The 18,513-nt window shown below is 41.4% G+C and overlaps 1 protein-coding gene across 1 annotated transcript; it reads right to left on the bottom strand.

The window, feature by feature from the left end:
• Positions 1-934: 934 nt before the first annotated feature.
• LOC123963115 (C2 domain-containing protein 2) lies at positions 935-18,511 on the bottom strand. The gene is made up of 13 exons (XM_046039671.1): positions 17,593-18,511; positions 17,084-17,179; positions 15,456-15,575; positions 13,293-13,394; positions 12,857-12,973; positions 10,449-10,557; positions 8,502-8,610; positions 8,353-8,417; positions 8,092-8,207; positions 7,775-7,943; positions 5,104-5,345; positions 4,505-4,772; positions 935-3,327 (listed from the first exon to the last, which is right to left on the bottom strand). The coding sequence occupies exons 1-13, from the start codon at positions 17,872-17,874 to the stop codon at positions 3,107-3,109; spliced, it is 2,016 nt and encodes a 671-aa protein (XP_045895627.1). The 5' UTR covers positions 17,875-18,511; the 3' UTR covers positions 935-3,106.
• Between the last annotated feature and the right edge of the window lie 2 nt (positions 18,512-18,513).

Consider the following 18,513-nt stretch of genomic DNA (forward strand, 5'->3'; position numbering starts at 1 on the left):
TAGTGCATTTTTATTTACAGCATTATTCTACAGCTTTTACTTTACAGCAGCTTATGTAGGGGAAGTCTTCAGGTATTTTACTTAAGATTAATTATACAACGATGTAAAAAAAACCAGAAGTTTAAGTGTTGCATTCAATATACTAAGTAAAAGTCAGCAAAATGTATATTAATGTGAAAGCAGCATTTTTCAGATAGCTGTTGGAGGTGGAGATGATTTTAACTACTTTGCTGGTTAAACTGCTAAACACTTTACCTTTACTCTTATAAATCCATTTCTGTTTGTAATTTAATCTTAATAAAAATAAAATATTATCTTAATATTAAATATGTTAATATCCCTACTACACTGGCCGTTTCACTTTTTACGAGACTTTTTGAGGAATCAATACCAGACTCAAATGACTTCATGATTTTTACTGCATGCACCATGCTAGAAGCTAATCTGCAAAAGAACTCATTTATTTTGCTATTTGATTCACTTCTATTTCTAGAGCACCTTTTCATAACAGAGGTTATCTCATTGTACTTTTCATACAGCGCAGGTCTAGACTGTGCTCTTTGTAATATTATTTGCAGAAACCCAACAGTGCCCACCACGAGGAAGCACTTAGCGACAGTGGCAGGGCCTTTATATCCGACTGTAGCTGTCAGATAAATGCAGTGCAGAAAAAAGGACAATATTTCCCTATGAACTGTATTGTAACAGTGTATAAAATGGAAATATTCAAGAAACAGTATTGCTGAACTGTATTTAAATACTTTCAACAACTGCGTTATTTTCAGCCAGCAAAGTGGGACACTGTTGACCATTCATGAACAAAAGCCTCTGTAATAATTCATGTGAAATACCATATCAGCATGTACAGGTTTACAAGTGACAGGAGCACTGGAGAGAATTCACTACAGCACTACTACAGAAAACGGCACCACAGTCACAGTTATTCAATCCATATTTATTGCTGAAAATGAAATAACTCGATATATATATTAGTTACAATCCCTGCAGGGAAGTGACTGACATTCTGCAACAACAGTTAAGTCAGTCAGTTTCTGTGCACAGAGCAGATGCCAATGATAAAAAATAAAAAAACACACACACACACACACCAGGAAGCAGTTTATTAATCACATACAGCCCTACTGCTCACTGAATGCACAACAGCAGCCACTGCTAGCAGGCTGCCATAAGGAAGGGCCCTGAAGCGGAGCGTAATTAAAACAACCCGTTTTCCCCCCCTCAGTAAAGGTGATTTCTGTGTGAATGGTAACAGATTTTTCTGCAGCCTGAATCAGACTGCAATCCGTGGTGGTGGAAGGGTGCAGGGTGATGAGAAGTGATCGCAGCTCGATTGTGTACTGTAAATACCAAGACACAAAGACAACCCACGCTGGCTCTGCAGTGTAGTGTTGTCATTAACAGCGAGTGAGTGTTTTTAATCTCTGAGTCTAATATTAATAATGATGTAAACACTCAGTTATCAGATATGTTATGTGCATAGGCTTCTTGATTATAGACATTGCAGATGGTGCAAAAACGTGACGGTACACTTGTCTCTCAGAGCCAATCAAACAGTGAGCTTCTGTCTTTAAATCCTCTGGTCTGAAAGTCACATCAAATAGAGGAGAACAAGTCCACCCGTGACATCATCCTCAGGATAACTGTAAGGCAATCTGTTAGTTCTGCCTGCCACTGTGCTGCATCATTTCTCTGAGCAGATTAACTCACTGACAAAACATTAACAGGATGTACAGAAATATCTTCAACAAGCTGCTTACAAAAAGAAAATACAATCATTAGCTGGATAAAAAAAAACAAACAGCCACTACTAGCCAACTATTTGGTTGCCCCCAAATGTGTTCACCCTTTCTCTCGTTCATGTGTTCATAGCTACATCCTTTAAAAAAAATAAAACATCAATTAAAAGAACGACGATTTCATTCGGTTGAAAAGCAGGATTTAAATGAGCCTAGAACAAATTTCATTAATGCGACAAGTATGGCCGAGTGTAACGTCACAGTCTCTGGATAAAGGTTCATACGGTTCCCTTTTGACACATTAACAGCCCTGCTGATAACAGTAGTGTGCAGGAGGAATCTTTTAGGAAGACAAAGAAGAAAGTTGCATATCGTTTGAAAACACAGCAGAGAGGAGTAAACACAAAATGCTTGCATACAGCGCGAGCTTCACGTTAGCCACACTGCTTGTCTTGTTTCCTGGTTGGAAGGGTGTTATCTCATGTTAATGGCCGGCGTTGCATGTAAACATGTTAACACAACCTCTGTACATGCCAATCATAAATAACTGGTTCTGATATCTTTTTAATGAGGTTGACATTTTCCCAGATAGCTTTGTTTTACAGCCGTTACACGCAAATGACATATGGCTGTTCTTCTGATCTCATTTTATTAGGAACAAAATTAAAAGGACTTTTAATGAATTGATATAAAGACCACATTTCATAGAATTAGTGTCAAAAGTAGTCGTGTCACTCCCACTCGCACCGGTGGTGCGGCGACAATATCATCTCCCTTTGTGAATGTTGTTAACACAACTCTCTACCACAAGAGTAGCTCCTGTCATTGCACTTTAAATAAAGGGTACTCAAAATGTGCAAATCATACAAACACCGCTCTTTTCTTTATCTTTGGTCCTGTTGGTCCACCGTAGGAAATTACGGTTTACAGCAGGGAGACTTTACTCTTTACTCACAGTGGCAGTGAGGTAAAGATTGACGGCCCACACCAGTCCCTTCTGTCAGTAACAAGGCCACAAAAGCACTTAAAGATTTCAAAATGTTGCATAAAAATCAAGAAAACATGCAATACAATATCCTCTGAAATGCCATTAATTCAAGACAGGTAGACCTTCATCCGCACACTTGCTTTTGGTGGAATATCCGTTTCTTATAGGAAGCAGGAAATGGCAATAGAAGAGGGGGATATTACTCCATCTGCACAGCTTTCCCAATCACAATGCAGGAGCCCCACTATGCAAGTCGGGCATTTAGGGAGTAGGTTAGCCAGGAAGTCTACCAGTGAAAGTTTGAGGTGGAAGTGGCGACGGTAGTTGTTGTAGGAGGGAATGAGGTGAGGGGGGGTTGGGGTCACGCATGTGGCTCCCCGATGGAGGTAGAGCCATTGGCTTTGCCCTTATTCTTACTCTTACGGTTGAGCATCCGGCTAAGCGTGGCTGTTCGGCTGGCTCGCTCCACTGCTGCCGGAGACTCCAGGTAAACCAGGTCATTGTGTGACTGGCTCATCCCCGGGTCCTTGCGCTGGTGACGCCGCCGGAAGAAGAGCTTGGCACTCTTCTGAAGGAAGCTCCCTGTAGATTAGAAAAAAGAAAAAGGTCAGGAAATAATTATTGCGAATGACTGTGTCAAGATGACACCACTCAAGGCTAAATAAAACAGGTATGAACAATATTCATTTGAAGTATCTGAAGAAGCAGCAATCTGAAGACAGCTGAAGCAGCAGTGGCACAGAATTTGTGTTAGTTGGAAATTGTTGGTTATTGATGATGAAAAAAAAAATCTTTCACTACTCGTCTTTCCTCTGTCAAAGAGCTCTGTCAAGTTTGGATAGTGACAAGAGACTGTGCTTAATCACCAGCTAACACACACTGAACTGTACCACCAGAGAGCAGCCACAAGGTCCAACCTCACTACAAGCGCATTCTCTCCTTTTAGCACATAAGGAGTTTCTGGGATTTGCTAATTTCTGTGGATTAGATTAGGTTGATATAAAACAACATAAACACTATGAAAACTAATTAATGACAAATTAGGAAAGTAACATGAGTATCCTACATACATAATAAATGCATACATCAGAAGGCTGAACAATATACTATACAGCAAAATGAGAAGATGTTTGATCTCCATTTGTGTGATATTTTACTCTGCAGTATATTTATAATGTTATTATGGACTGAAACTGTGAGAATGGTCTTTGCCACTTTTAGTCCCAGTGCACATGGCAAAGGAATATCTGAAAATACTCACAGCACTTTGTCTATATTGTGCAGCCCCACAAGTTCTAAATTGTGCAACTATATGATCTAATTTCTAATAGATTTTACATGAACTGAAAAATGAACGTGACATTGCAGAAAAACTATGTTATCTACTCGACCGATTGCTAGCAGACACTACACATACTAGAGTTCCAAGGATTCTAGTAACTCACAAGTAACTCATGAAGTAACTTACTCATCTGGATATAATGTCTGCTTAGCACTGCCTTCCTCTAAGATGGCAGTGATGACAGTTCAAAGAGGAAAGGTTGAAACAGTAGGAAGGAAAGAGAGAAAAGAACATGTAAACAGACTGCATCACTGGGGAGCGACGGCCGTGAAAACAATCAAACTGATAAAGTTTTGTCTGTAAGGAATTATGTTTTGGGAGGATTTTAAACATGACTTATGGAATAATACGGCCAGAAAAGACCAGCCATGTCACCATGTCCACAGTTACTCGCGAGTCCTCTCTGTGACCTCTCACCCCTTCTCTTCTTGCAGCTCGCCTCGGACACACACAGGGATAGCGAGGTATGGTCTAGTTCCTCCCCGGTTTGGCTCTCCCAGTCCTCCGGAGGCCGACCTATTCCACTGGGGCCTTCCTGGGGCTCAGACTCTTCTGGCGGGCTGCTGGTCCCTGACGCGATCGCTGTGGTCATATCCTGAGTAGAGCTGCCCTCTGACATCGAGGCGTCCATCGCTGCAGCGTAGCCCGCCATCAGAGCTAGCTCATCATCCTGAGACAAGGGCGTCTGGCAAATTAAGCAGATTCGCGTAGTTAAAATGTATTTCTAGTAAAAAGATAGCTTTAATCATTGGCACATTTAGTGCACTTCAACAACACTGGGTATTATTTAAGTTCTACTTCCTTCCTCTGTCTTCATGATCAACATGTTGGGGGACACAACATCTTAAAAACTGTGGAAACTTATTTCCAGAGAAGCAAACACTTGTGACTGACCACTCATCGTCTCATTTAAACCCTGTATATGAAATAAGTGAAACTGTTCAACTAAAGTGAAATAAAAGAAAGTGAAACAGTATAATGCACCAGAGAAGAGTTCCTCTGGTACTGGAACTTACTTTGGCGATGCCAGAGATGATGATGGTACTCTTCTTCACTGGGGACTTGAGCTTCTGCTTCGCAGACTGGTGGAGTTGTCTGATGGCGGCCTCTGCCACCGGGTCCGTGCCATTAAGCATCAGCAGCTCAGTATCAGAAGAGGACAAGGCCTTGCTGACCGTGGCCCCTAGCATGGACGTGTGCTCTGAAACGCGACGCTCTGACAACTTGGGCTTGATAGTTGCCGCTTTCTGGGCAGGATCTGAGGGAGCACAAAGTCATCGACTGCTTCATGGGCATAATGGAAGTTCAAAACATTGTTAACAATGTGCATTATGGGCCAGATTTTATAAAGGTTTGTGTGAGTAAAAAGGTGTGCAAACTTGATATCACCAGCAAATTAACACATAAGCTGATTCTGATTGTGAAAAGTAATGGGAATGTAACATGCAAATAATTTACTACACGCAATGCGATCTAACAAGGCTAACTGCAATTTCATGCGAGTGCAACCGCATCTGTATTTAATACGTTTGAAAGGAAGGTGCAAACCAAAGTGTTTGCTGCTGTTATTGTTAAGAAGGAGGCACAGGCGTAATGAATGAAGAAGAGGTAGAGAAAGGGATTTTTTCCATTCGTGTCAATATTTTTGGCATGACTGGGGAACATATAACGTGCACATTTCGCCTCTCCAGCAATGCCATATTGGAGCTGACTTAAGGGCTGATTTGGAGCCAGTTACAAGGAGTAGTCAGCTGAGGGGAATGGGACGTTGGGGCGAGAGACCGGGCACGCTGCGGACGGTTGGTGTCCCCTCTGGCTGGATGAAGCATGACACTCCTTGATTTTACGCATGATCCATGATGATACAGAAATATAGAAATTAATGACAAAAAGCATACTGTCAATATTTTAGAGACCCCCCAAAATTTCACAAATCATGTTTTTAGGGGAGTTCATGTCTTATTCCCCCTGGCTCCCCGTTGTTCGCACTCTGTCCTCGCGTCTGGGTCATTCCAGCATACTGTATCTGTTTCTGCTGGGGTTTCTCAAAGCAGTTTTTCACGTGTGCTGTCCCAAGTACTTAGTGCAATCTGAGGCAGGATGGGCAGGTACGTATGATTTCCACATACTTCTGACACACTGAATGAATAAAACAAGGTTTTTACGCAGTGGCTGTTTTCCCTCCTGACTCTCCATGGCGGAAACCATTAAAACATGCAAAACCCTCATTTAAATACTGCCTACTCCATTGTGTTTGCACCTGTTATCACATACGCAATAATTCTTAGTTGATCACCCATAACAGGTACATTGCACGTGCAATATTTTAGAATGCACACGCACTTTTGTACTCTTTATTCTGGGTGTTAGTAAATCCGGCCCTATGAGTTGGAAAAAAATATGCATTTTCAGGTGTTTTTAAATAAAGGGCCTTTTTTCACAGCAGACATTTTGACATGTGATAGCAGGAAACATGCAGCTCTTACAAATAACATTAACGGTGGCCCTGTTCTGTCTGCTCTATACAAGTGTCCAAATAAACGTTACAGTGTGACAGCGAGCCAGCATGCACAATACTAGGACCCCAAAACTGGAGCAGCTAAACGGAATTCAACCATGATGTACGTTATTATTTTCACTTGTGCTTCTTCTACTGTGGCATGTCGAAATGTCTTCCATGAAAAAGGCCTATTGACGTCTTGACTGTCCTTCTGCAATTGTTTAAGATTGGCAAATGTATGTATGTCATCACACTTACACCAAACTGCTGAACTTATTGTGTAGATGTAGTGTCTATAGGATTTTTTTTAGATATAGATCTCTTTGATTTTGTACTACTTAGCATTGCATGTTTAATAAGAAATGTCTTGCCTTTTCCTCTCTAGACCTATTTAGGGATGGGACTGGTCTAACAGTGTATTTGAACTGTTGTAATTCAGTTTTAGATTTTATCAAACAGAAACCTCTAATTACTCTATTTATACTTTGCATTATTTTGGTGTCCAAGGTATCAGGCCCCAACTCTCATTGATATTGTAATAACAAGACTCACGCTAGCTGCTCGGTGAGGACGTACTTAGGCTGAATACGAACAGTCACAACTTTAATATGCAAATGTTTAGCAGGTATAATATGCACATTGCCATCCATAGAGCCAGCCTCTGTTTAATGTCCTAGTAGGATCTTTTAGAGGTTTTATTGCAAAATTTAAAACAGCTTTTTTTTTTATGGTGATGCCATTTGCAGGAATTTGTATACAAATTGTATGGATTAAATCAATATTAAGATCATTATAACAGCATTATCTCAGCATGAGCAACAGCATATTTAAAGGGGAAACACATTTTCAATGCTCAATGGCACCATCATAAGTCAGAAGTAGAATAAGAGGCTTGTTACCAATATCAGCCACTGCACCATAGATCTGCTGGGTGCTGATAACTCTGGTTTTCAAAACTGAAATGCCAGCCTATACTGTTGTTTTGGAACGGTCTGTGGACATTTGAAGGCACACACTATCTCTTTGCATCAGCTGTTTTTACTTGAATCTAACAACAGCATCACTTGAATAAATAGAAACCTCCATGAGCCTCCCTGCAGTGTAACTTGTTTGGTATGAATTATGTGACACATGCCTTCTCTGAAAAAGACCGGTTTCACTAGTCTTGAAGGTTTGCAGTGCTATACCTATGTTGAGTCCAAGAGGGAGCGGTCGACCCGGCTTGCTCTTCACTGCGGTGATGGTGGTGACCACCGTGCCACAGGGCATGACTGTACGGTCCATCTCCACCCTCTTACTGGAGGCAGGGGTGGGAGGGTGCCAGGACCTCACCTCACTGGGCTCCAGGTAGGTAAACTGAAGGACACAATTCTCCACAGTTAATATTCTAACTTTGTGTACGTGATAACCTCTGATATGTGAAAAAGAAGTAAACTATATCTGTTGATATCAAAGACAAACATGTAGGATAACATCCCAATGTTAACTGGGATAACAGTCTTACGTCAGTAGTAAGTGATCCAGTCACTATGTCTTTGGTCATGAGTGAAAATGTTTGCTGTCCTTTGGGGTGCTTCTTTACAAGATCAAAAGGCACTGACACTTGACCAAGTAAGGAATCTGAAAATAAGAAAAACACACCAAATTTAGTCTGGTACTACCAGAACATGTGACAGTCAAAGTTTGGCAACAACAACAAAAAAAACCCTCTTCTGTCATAATGACTAAAGCACAAATATCAAAAGGCAGCCAGTCATTTCCTTACTCTCTTGAGGTTGTCCATCATTCATTAGCTGCACATTGAGCTCCTTTGAAAGCCCATTCAATTCACTGGTGAGATAGAAAAAGAAAATATTAAAATGCATTACTTTGCAAAAACGGCGATTGTTTGAAGCGTGCTACAGTAAAGCTTACAAGATAAACGGCTGGTCCCAGGCAGGAGTGCTTGTGTTCTTCAAAACAGAGGTGTTAAACCTCTGTGGAGGATCATCCAACTGCAGTACACACAGAGGATTCATGCTGCCTACAAACACAGCAGAAAACAATCAGTATCACAGTCATTTACAGCTGATCAAATACAACATGCTGCTGCTGGATTCAATTTTGCTTTGGTCACTTCCACTGCTTCACTTGAATGGGCAAAGGCAAGGTCAGCGTATATATGATAAATTATACATAGGGAAAAGGGCACTCACAAAGTGCTGGTTGAAAAATCTCCCTCAATACATGTGATGAGGACTTAAACTGACAGTCAATAGCCACAAGCCAGGCTCCAGTACTGTGAAAGCACCGTGTCTTACTGGATACAACATCAGCAAAACCCTAAAGACAGAGCATCCACTGCAGCAGCTCTGGATCTGGCTTCTAGCCGACAGGAAGTCTCACAAGTGAAGCTAAGTATAACTGCTGTCCACTTAAAGGAAGGAAAATAGATGGTGAAGTGCTGAATGCTGTGTCATGTCTCTGCTGTACAATATTAAGTTTTGGGAAGGACACTTAAGCACAACTAGAGAATGACTCAACACAGGAACTACCAAAACAAAGTTGTTGTCGACGATGTTAAGGTCTAAGACTTCATCGCTAACAACTATTTTAACAGCCTTTCATCAACTCAAAACATTTTGTCTTCGAGTTTCCTGGCTGACACTCACTGATCATAGGGGATACTTGCTTCTGTGCAGGTCTGTGCCACCACACTGGCTATAGCGAGTGTATTATTAATGATGATGGTGGGTGTTTTGTTAATATACTGCCAACACTGTTGAGGTTTAAACAGTAGATTACCACCTCTGACAGCCAACTGGCAAACAAATCTCAGAAAACAAGTCTTAATATAACATCATTGGAATATTATGCATTTGAATTGACAAAATAAGTGAAGCTGGAAATATTTGCACTCAAGCAGGACCAGCAAGTGATTGAGCTGATTTGCAAAATGCCATATATGTAGTTTACTTCAGTATAACCCTTTCTTTATATTGATAATGCAATTAAAGGAATAGTTTGATATTTGGGGAAATATTTCTATTAGCTTTCTTGCTGAGAGTTAGAGACGAAGACCAATACCAAACCAAAGTGCAAATAAGCTGTGGCTATATGGGGGTTATGTGCCCAAGTTATTTTTTGGTTGGTGGCAGTGACTTCTTGAAGTCTTTACTGGCTGCTTTCAAACCTCATGCTGACGACAAGAAGTCATAGCGTCCAGTCAAAGAAACAGACAGACACATAACCCTCACAAAGCGTTTGGTTTTTGTACGGATATGAAATTTGTTTACCTTTGGACAAAGCCATGCTGGCCCGTTTCCCCTTTTTCTAGTCTTTGAGCTGAGCTAAGCGTCTCATGGCTGTGGCTTCATATTAAACAGACTGAAACCACTGTGCTAACGCCGCAAGAGAGCGAATACGCAGATTTCCTAAACTGTTCCTTTAAGGTTGTGTGGTCTTCTCCGGCAACTTTCTTGACACAGCATAGGTATAATGCAAAAGATTTCACTTTTTTATATGTACAGGGAAATGGAAGTGCCTTAATAAAAATACTAATTATTCTTTGTACTGCACCTTGTGTTTCATCTTGCATTACTGGGATGAACCTTAGGTAAATATGATTTGTTGGAAGGAGGCTGATGGATGGAGTTTATATGGCTATTGACACAGGATAAAGCTTGGAAGAAACATATCAAACACATCTTTTCCAGAGCTGTCAAATGTTTGCATTTCTTTGAACTGATAACAATAAGCCAGAGTTATGACTGCAACGTCGGTGTGAGTTGACCACTTGCCCACAAGGTACAGAGGTGACTGAGGACGGTTTATGAGCTCAGGACAGAATAAAGACACTAGCTACAGCTGTTTCATCAGAACCTGCAGCATCTTCCTCCTGATTCAGTGTCACCCGGATGTTCTTCACCAGCAGTTTCCAGTCGTGGGCACGGGGGGGTTTTGGGGGTGACACCACGTTGTTGCGGGCATCCTATTATAGAAACCATAGTAAGTAAATAATTCCACAATGTCGACCTATTGGCTGCAATATAAATTGCAACATGTACCATACCTTATTAGCGGCTTTTTATTATAGAAGTGGCACAATGCTACTGAATCAAAAAGAAACTTTTCAGTAGATCAAATTGTATCATTCATCTTAGAAGATATCTACAACATGCTTTCGTGTAAATGGTGAAGTGTCAGATCCAAACCCCCCCCCCATTTCTTTATAGGAGAATACAACTACAGCCAGCTTCTCAACATCCAAGGTACAATGTGCATGTATTCATAGCATTCTGTGTGACAAAGACAATATAAAACAGTAGTTTGCACAAGAGGGGAGGACTCTATGAAAAACAACCCTGCTGACAGAATGTACTCTGTATTTGAATAGTATTTTCATAATGACCACTAGACTAAAATGTGAACACAAGAGTATAACACAAGATCAAATCAGAAACGCATGACATGACATCCGGTGATGGCTGGGTAAACGGCGTGTCACCAAAAACCTTTTTGTAAATGCATGTCAGCATAATACACTGCTCAAAAAAATAAAGGGAACACTAAAATAACACATCCTAGGTCTGAATAAATGAAATAATCTCATTAAATACTCCTTTCTTTACATAGTTGAATGTGCTGACAACAAAATCACACAAAAATTATCAATGGAAATCAAATTTATCAACCCATGGAGGTCTGGATTTGGAGTCACACTCAAAATCAAAGTGGAAAACCACACTACATGCCGATCCAACTTTGATGTAATGTCCTTAAAACAAGTCAAAATGAGACTCTGTCACGTCTGTCACATGTGCTCAGTGTGAACCTGCTTTCATCTGTGAAGAGCACAGGGCGCCAGTGGCGAATTTGCCAATGTTGGTGTTCTCTGGCAAATGCCAAACATCCTGCACGGTGTTGGGCTGTAAGCACAACCCCCACCTGTGGACGTCGGGCCCTCATACCAACCTCATGGAGTCTGTTTCTGACCGTTTGAACAGACGCATGCACATTTGTGGCCTGCTGGAGGTCATTTTGCAGGGCTCTGGCAGTGCTCCTCCTGCTCCTCCTCGCACAAAGGCGGAGGTAGCGGTCCTGCTGCTGGGTTGTTGCCCTCCTACGGCCTCCTCCACGTCTCCTGATGTACTGGCCTGTCTCCTGGTAGCGTCTCCGTGCTCTGGACACTACGCTGACAGACACAGCAAACCTTCTTGCCACAGCTCGCATTGATGTGCCATCCTGGATGAGCTGCACTACCTGAGCCACTTGTGTGGGTTGTAGACTCCGTCTCATGCTACCACTAGAGTGAAAGCACCGCCAGCATTCAAAAGTGACCAAAACATCAGCCAGGAAGCATAGGAACTGAGAAGTGGTCTGTGGTCACCACCTGCAGAACCACTCCTTTATTGGGGGTGTCTTGCTAATTGCCTATAATTTCCACCTGTTGTCTATTCCATTTGCACAACAGCATGTGAAATTGATTGTTAATCAGTGTTGCTTCCTAAGTGGACAGTTTGATTTCACAGGAGTGTGATTGACTTGGAGTTACATTGTGTTGTTTAAGTGTTCCCTTTATTTTTTTGAGCAGTGTACATTTGATGCATTAGTGCAGCAGAAACCAGCTGAGAACACAGCACTGACAACTCCTCACCTTGTAGGCAAACAGTTGCTTGTTTACATACCCAGCAGAGTAACATTATACTTCCTTTAGAGTGGTGTTTGTGTTACCTGATGAATGTTAATCAAATATTTACTCTCTTTTAGCTCCATTTTTGATCTCTAACGCTGGAGGCTCTTTAGCTACCAAATGGTCCACTAGTCAGTTAGTCGCTGCTGTTTGTCTCTGCTGTTTGGTGCTGAGCGGGTAGCACAGAGTGGCTTTTTAGAGCTTTTTTGCTGAAAATATCTGCCATCTGCAGCCGAAAAACATTATGAGAGTGGCAAGAGTGAAACAAAACAGAAAGGTTTTGAGCTGGTCAGCAATACAATTTAAAGAAACTCACTATGAAGCTCCATAAAGGCCAGGGCAGCTACAGATTCAGCTGATAATACTCTGTAGATTCATCACCACAAGTAACCACTTCCACATTTCAGTGTTGTTTTCTCTGTGTCATTCAATAATTTTTTTTTGGACAAATACAGATTATAGCCACTTTAAGGTCTATTTGTCAGTTTGCAGCATACTGCAAACAACGACCTGGCGTGACAGACTTGCACACACTTGTCTGCTTGGCGTTCTTGTGTGGCTGCTGTTAAGATGTCATTCACCAGGCTCCTCCACTCACCTTGACCTCTGAGGCCTGAGCAGGCCTGCAGCCCAGCAACACAGAGGGACGCGTCACACATAACAGCTGCCTCAGCTGCTCCTTTATCGCTGCTACACTGGAAGTGTTGGCATTGTCCTGATAGAAAGAGGTCACCGTATCAGATAAATCACACACATATTAAAACTTCATTGACACTATTAACACAAATCCATAACCTCCTTTGTGTGAGCACAAAAAACAAAATACACCTCACTTTAAATGTTACATTTTATTTATTTTTTTAACTTTACTGGCCTGATGCAAAGTAAGGTTTTTTATTTTTGACATTCAAAATCTTGCTATAGATTTTCAATAAAATCTTCAAAACAACAACAAACAAACAAAAACCTGTTTCAGTGTATCAGAACTAATACAGACAGGAGGTACATCCCTTTATCTGCAGCCTAACAATTACCTGGGTGAAAGTGGGTGTCACCTGCAGCTCCCCTGTCTCCAGGTGAGACACTCCCCAAGTCACCTTGATTTCATCTTTAGCTTCTTGCATCTTTAGATCAAGCTGAGGAACACAGAGAAAACCATATTTGCCTCACAATGTCATGGTGATCAGAGGTCATACACTGCTCAACAGCTTCACTTACAGTAAATCTATACAATAAACATAATGAGTTCAGGATGTTTAAACTTACAGTTTCAAAGTTAATTGGGGATTAACATGGTTTAAACAAATCCCAGGATTATTGTGGCTGCAGAATGTTCTGTAATTCATACAACTTTTTTAGTCTTTGTGTCCCTCACTTGAAAATAAAGTACTAAATTACACTGCACCAGTTTTTTATATATATAGATTTGTTAATGTTAATTTGTTGACTCACTTCAATGGCAGTAAGCAAGTTTTTTCCCCGTGTAATTACATGAAAATTGTCTTCATTGTCTTTGTTTTATAAACTTCTTCCTCTTAAATCATGTTTTGTATACTAAGTCAGTGTAAGTAAACACTGAAATGATATGACCATTAACACCCACGCACTGGTCAACACCATATACAAACTTCTGCAATTCATCTATGGTCATCCTGCCAGACCGGTTAAGTAGAGAATGTCAGCAAGATGTACATCTACACCTAGCTCAGCCAAGAAAGAAAATGAAAGAAGGAGAGAGAAATGAGAAAGACAGAAAACCAACTGGGCCATCCTGTCCCAGCATGCCTGGATTCCAGTGTAAGACTGAACAGCCGCCTCTGTGATGCCAAACAAAGGCCTCATCAGATAGCAATGAGAAGGATTCAAAAGAACAATATCACAGCTTGCATTAATAAGACCCGGGTCACTTCATACAAATCTTAAAGTGGAAGGCTATATTAGCAGCATAAAAATAACTGAAGAACAGAAACGGTTTGCCAAGAAGTGGCTTTTTAAATGTATAGCCATTAAAGTAGTTTAGAGGCTCACATCACCCGATTATAACTTCAACAAAAGAGAAGTGCTTGTTGTGAAGTCATACACTACATAGGGTTTTTGCATTGCAAAGATACTGCCCATGTCACATGTGTCCCCCCCCCATCACCTGCAACTGGCCATGTGGTGCAGTAGTGTGTTAAAAGACAAAGTCCACAAAGCAGCACACCGCAGTGTACTGGTCAATTATTGTGACCATATACTTTAAATGTCATGGGCTTCTGTTATCCCCAGCACTCATTACATGACAAGCCAGGACCATTCTAGCATGGATCTCAGTCAAAAGCTAACAAATGTTCCAGCAGATGGATGGAGACGTTTGAAAAGGTTTTCTGACTTTTCCAGACTAAGCTGAAACAATCAAGAGTGAAAGGGAGACAAGAGGCTTCCTTTATGTTCCTGCAACAACAACCGATCCCCAACCAAAACAAAACCGGCCCGACTCTAATCCTGAGTCTCTCACTCAGGTTGTATTTGTGGCACAGTGAACTCACGGGGGGTTACAAGCACCTTATTGGTTTAAAAATAGCTTTAATACAATTGGGTTAGCTGGCATCCATACATTGGCTGAGATTTAACACAGAACCTAAGAACAGGACGCAAGCTTACCACTGCTTAATGCACACTAACCATTACACAACGTCACCTTTGACTCTCTCTGCTTTATTTGAACACTGCATCAGAGTTTTATGAGGAAAGATTGTGAGTGAGCCATGGAAATGTTTTAGTCATGTTTGGCCATGATAAATAAAATAAATCCCTGTAATTTCCAGGTAAGAACAAGCACTCATCAGTCATTTGTGTCATAGCGCCAGAGTCACATCTAGGCCCCTGATAAATGTGAATGTAGACAAAGCAGGGCCAGCCTTACTGGAAATGGGCCTGACAGTGATTTTAATGAGGTCTTCAGGACATTGGCCCAAAAAAAGATATCCCAACCATTAAATCTGAGTCTTCTACCAGCAGTGAGCCAATGCTGGGCCGCGCATCATGTTCAATAAAATCTCCCATTAAACTAAACCACAATGACTTCCAAAGGATGTGACTGTTTTCAGGCACCCCAGTGTTAAAGAGATATTCACAAAAGAACAGATGCGTATCGTTTATGTCTATGAAACGCACACCTTTAATAGATGCCTTTGGACCAACAATAGAGCATTTACCTGCAGCTCCAGTGGAGTTATACAGACTGTGTATTTACAAGGGTCTGGGGTGGCCATGGCTGTTGATGCTGCACTGACAGAGAACTGAAGCTTCTCCCCAACCACACTGCAGCAAGCGGCCTGTTGGGAAGACAAAGTGAGGCATTAGTGTATTATTATTATTTTTATCATTAGTAAGAGAATGCTAGAGCTTAAGCATTTCAATGCAACTCAGATGTAGTTATATCATGTACTATGGAAGCAACTCAAACAGGGAGGGAAACTAGAATTTGTACTAAAATGTAAGTTGCTGTATGATTATCCATATGTGAAAGGATCTGTGAGGATTTGTTGACAATACATTTATGTTACCATGACATGGCATAAAAAGGCACGTGGCTTTTGCTAAAACGGATCCAAAAGCAAAATATTTGAGCAGTTATCCTGGATGAGTGAGAATCTACAGACATCTTAAAAGCAGTTCACACTGAACTGTAAAAAAGGAAAAGGATCTGCACAAGCTTCCAAAGGCATTATCAGCAAATCCAATCCTCTGCGAGTACAATAAATCCCCTTCACTGAAATGGAATACATCTTTAACAGAGTAAATTACCAACCATTGGTAAAGTGTCTTCTTACTTGAAAGATATTTATTCATTGCTTTCATTCTGATTTCAGTGTAGGTTACGTGTGTTTTTGCATCTAGTCTGATATTAGACCCCTGTGAGGAGAAACGTTAACATAAACATCAGTGCCGGTGCATTCCTGTCTGGCTGCTCCTCCTCAGTGCTGAGCTTGACAGCTATGTAAGCTTCTTAAAACGCACGCACGCACACATGCACACGCAGTGTATATTTTTACCCACACACAGTGTGTACACAGTAAAAATAAGCCTCTGTTCATTAGACTCCCTGCATTCAACAACAGAGCAGCTGGTATTTTGCTCCATATTACGATGATCACAAAAGAAAGGGCTGAGTTTGCACTGGGAGCACTGCAACGCCGACCAGGCCAGCAGCAGAGCAAGCTATTTGTCCCTATCTGACCTCGCTAAAAACATAAAAAGCCCTCCGGTGGCAGTTTGTTTTACACACGGTCTGCAGCAGGTTAGCACATAATCTGATGAAAGAAGCACTATTCAAGTGTTTATAGTCTTTTTCATGTATTTGTTTTCATTCACAGTGATTTTTGTAGCGAGCAGGTTGACACCTGAAAAAAAAAAAATAGCCAAGCAGATTCATTTGTCAGATCTAAATGAACGGAGGAAATGTCTATACCAGTATTTCTGAGTTGATGAGTCAGTGCTTGTTCACTGTGGGCTTAAATGCAGCACTTGGTGGTAAAGCAGCTCCCTCTCCACTGAATTAGGGAAAGGGAGATTGATTTGAGGGACAGCCTTTGTCAATAACGCACACAAACAAGGAAAGTAGAAATCCAGTCTGTTGCTATAATCAAGATGAATGCTACCATGGGAAATAAAATATATAATTTTCTTTAATAACACACACAACACTGCCACAGATCTAGATAACGCTCAGAAAAAGATATTCATTGATCACTGGAAATACACAAAACAAAACAGCCATAAACACACGAGAAAAAGGCATTTCCTTCAACTGTACTGATAAAACACCTTAAGGTTAGTATACCTTGTTTCTGGCCGACTTCTGAAAGCTGGACACTTGGCTGACCATGAGCTCTGAGGCCTGAAGATCATCCTCTTCAAACGTCAACAGAACAGAACCCTAATGAGGAAGAAGACAATAAGCTTAAAACAATAGTAAACACCTATTACACAACTCACAGAGAGCGGGGGAATGAGGATGCCAATAAATGAACAATGATCTGGGCTGGCGACGTCAATGCATGTGTTCTGACTTGATATTTCTAAGGAATAGAAACAAACGCAGATGGTTCAGAAGTGGTGCAAGAGGGTGCAAAAGTGTACATGAACATGTCAGATCAAATTATAAAAGGAAGGGGGTAAGATTTCATTGGAGTAGGGTGGGTCTGCAAAAGCTATCCATATGAGAGCACAGATAAGGGGATTTACTTGAGTTATTACAACCCTGTCACACCATATGACAAGCTGCACTTTCTTCACTGAAGTCACCTGCCTGCCACAGAGTAGTGATGGCCTGGTGGTCATGAGACTTACCCCACGCTTCCTTGATTCGTCATTCAAAGCCCTGCACCAAGCTCCTCTCCACTGACTTTTCCAGCTCGCCAGTGACAGCGCCCATCCCAGCAGAGAGGCAGCTTCCTCCTTCGCCGCATTGTCCTCCGCTGCTCTCTGCTTATTTCCTACACCCCTTTGTTGGAAATACTGTACGAAATACAGTATGAGAGTGACCAGGGACGCAAGGAAAAGTGTGACCATGCATATCCACTGCGGATCCTCCAAACCAAAATATGAACTGGAACCCTCAAAGTCGGACATTCTTTGCAAATGAAAACGATGATCACAGCTTAACACACCTCCTTTGAGAGGTTTCCTGGCAACCTCATAGTAAGTAATTTGGTCAGGGAACGGCCAAATCAGTGAAAGCGATCTCCGACAACTGATAACAGCCCAGATATCAACCCCCAAAACATATTATGCTTATTGTTATCCATGTTGCAGTACTCCGTTCCAGCTTTTAAAAGCCATATAGAGGTCGTAAATGACAAAAGCTGGTTATAGAGACTTAGACCACTGTCAAAGAGCTAAAGGTAGTCTCTGGCTTCAACTAAACCTACAGAAGAGTGCACTCTCCCCCTTCTCATTGAATATGGTTGTTAGCTTAGTTAGCTAATCTTCGCCACGGTTCGCTTAACTAGCTATTCAACATTAGCTACTGAACCACTAAAGTTGAGCAAATAGGGATTATTTCCAAAGTTTGCAGTTGAGCTCCACCAAACGATATCCAGATACAGAACAAGAGTCCCGGGAAAACATCCTGGAAGCGAGGAGAGCAGTCCTTACCGCTGGACTTTGAGTGCGGCTCAGTATGACTGTATAAAGTTGCAGCTTGGAAACGGATATGTGGCACAAACTGTAACTCCCAGAATGCACAGCGGCAAATGACAGAATTTGTTG

This window comes from Micropterus dolomieu, linkage group LG23, assembly GCF_021292245.1.
Source record: "Micropterus dolomieu isolate WLL.071019.BEF.003 ecotype Adirondacks linkage group LG23, ASM2129224v1, whole genome shotgun sequence".
Taxonomy (NCBI): domain Eukaryota; kingdom Metazoa; phylum Chordata; class Actinopteri; order Centrarchiformes; family Centrarchidae; genus Micropterus; species Micropterus dolomieu.

Bases quoted from the DNA above. Each gene is read 5' to 3' on its own strand.
- LOC123963115 (XM_046039671.1), bottom strand. From the start codon at position 17,874: ATGTCCGACTTTGAGGGTTCCAGTTCATATTTTGGTTTGGAGGATCCG. The intron at 17,180-17,592 runs GTAAGTCTCATG...CTTCCTCATTAG, and splicing joins ACGAATCAAGGAAGCGTGGG to GGTTCTGTTCTGTTGACGTT. The intron at 12,974-13,292 runs GTAATTGTTAGG...TCTTTCTATCAG, and splicing joins TGACACCCACTTTCACCCAG to GACAATGCCAACACTTCCAG.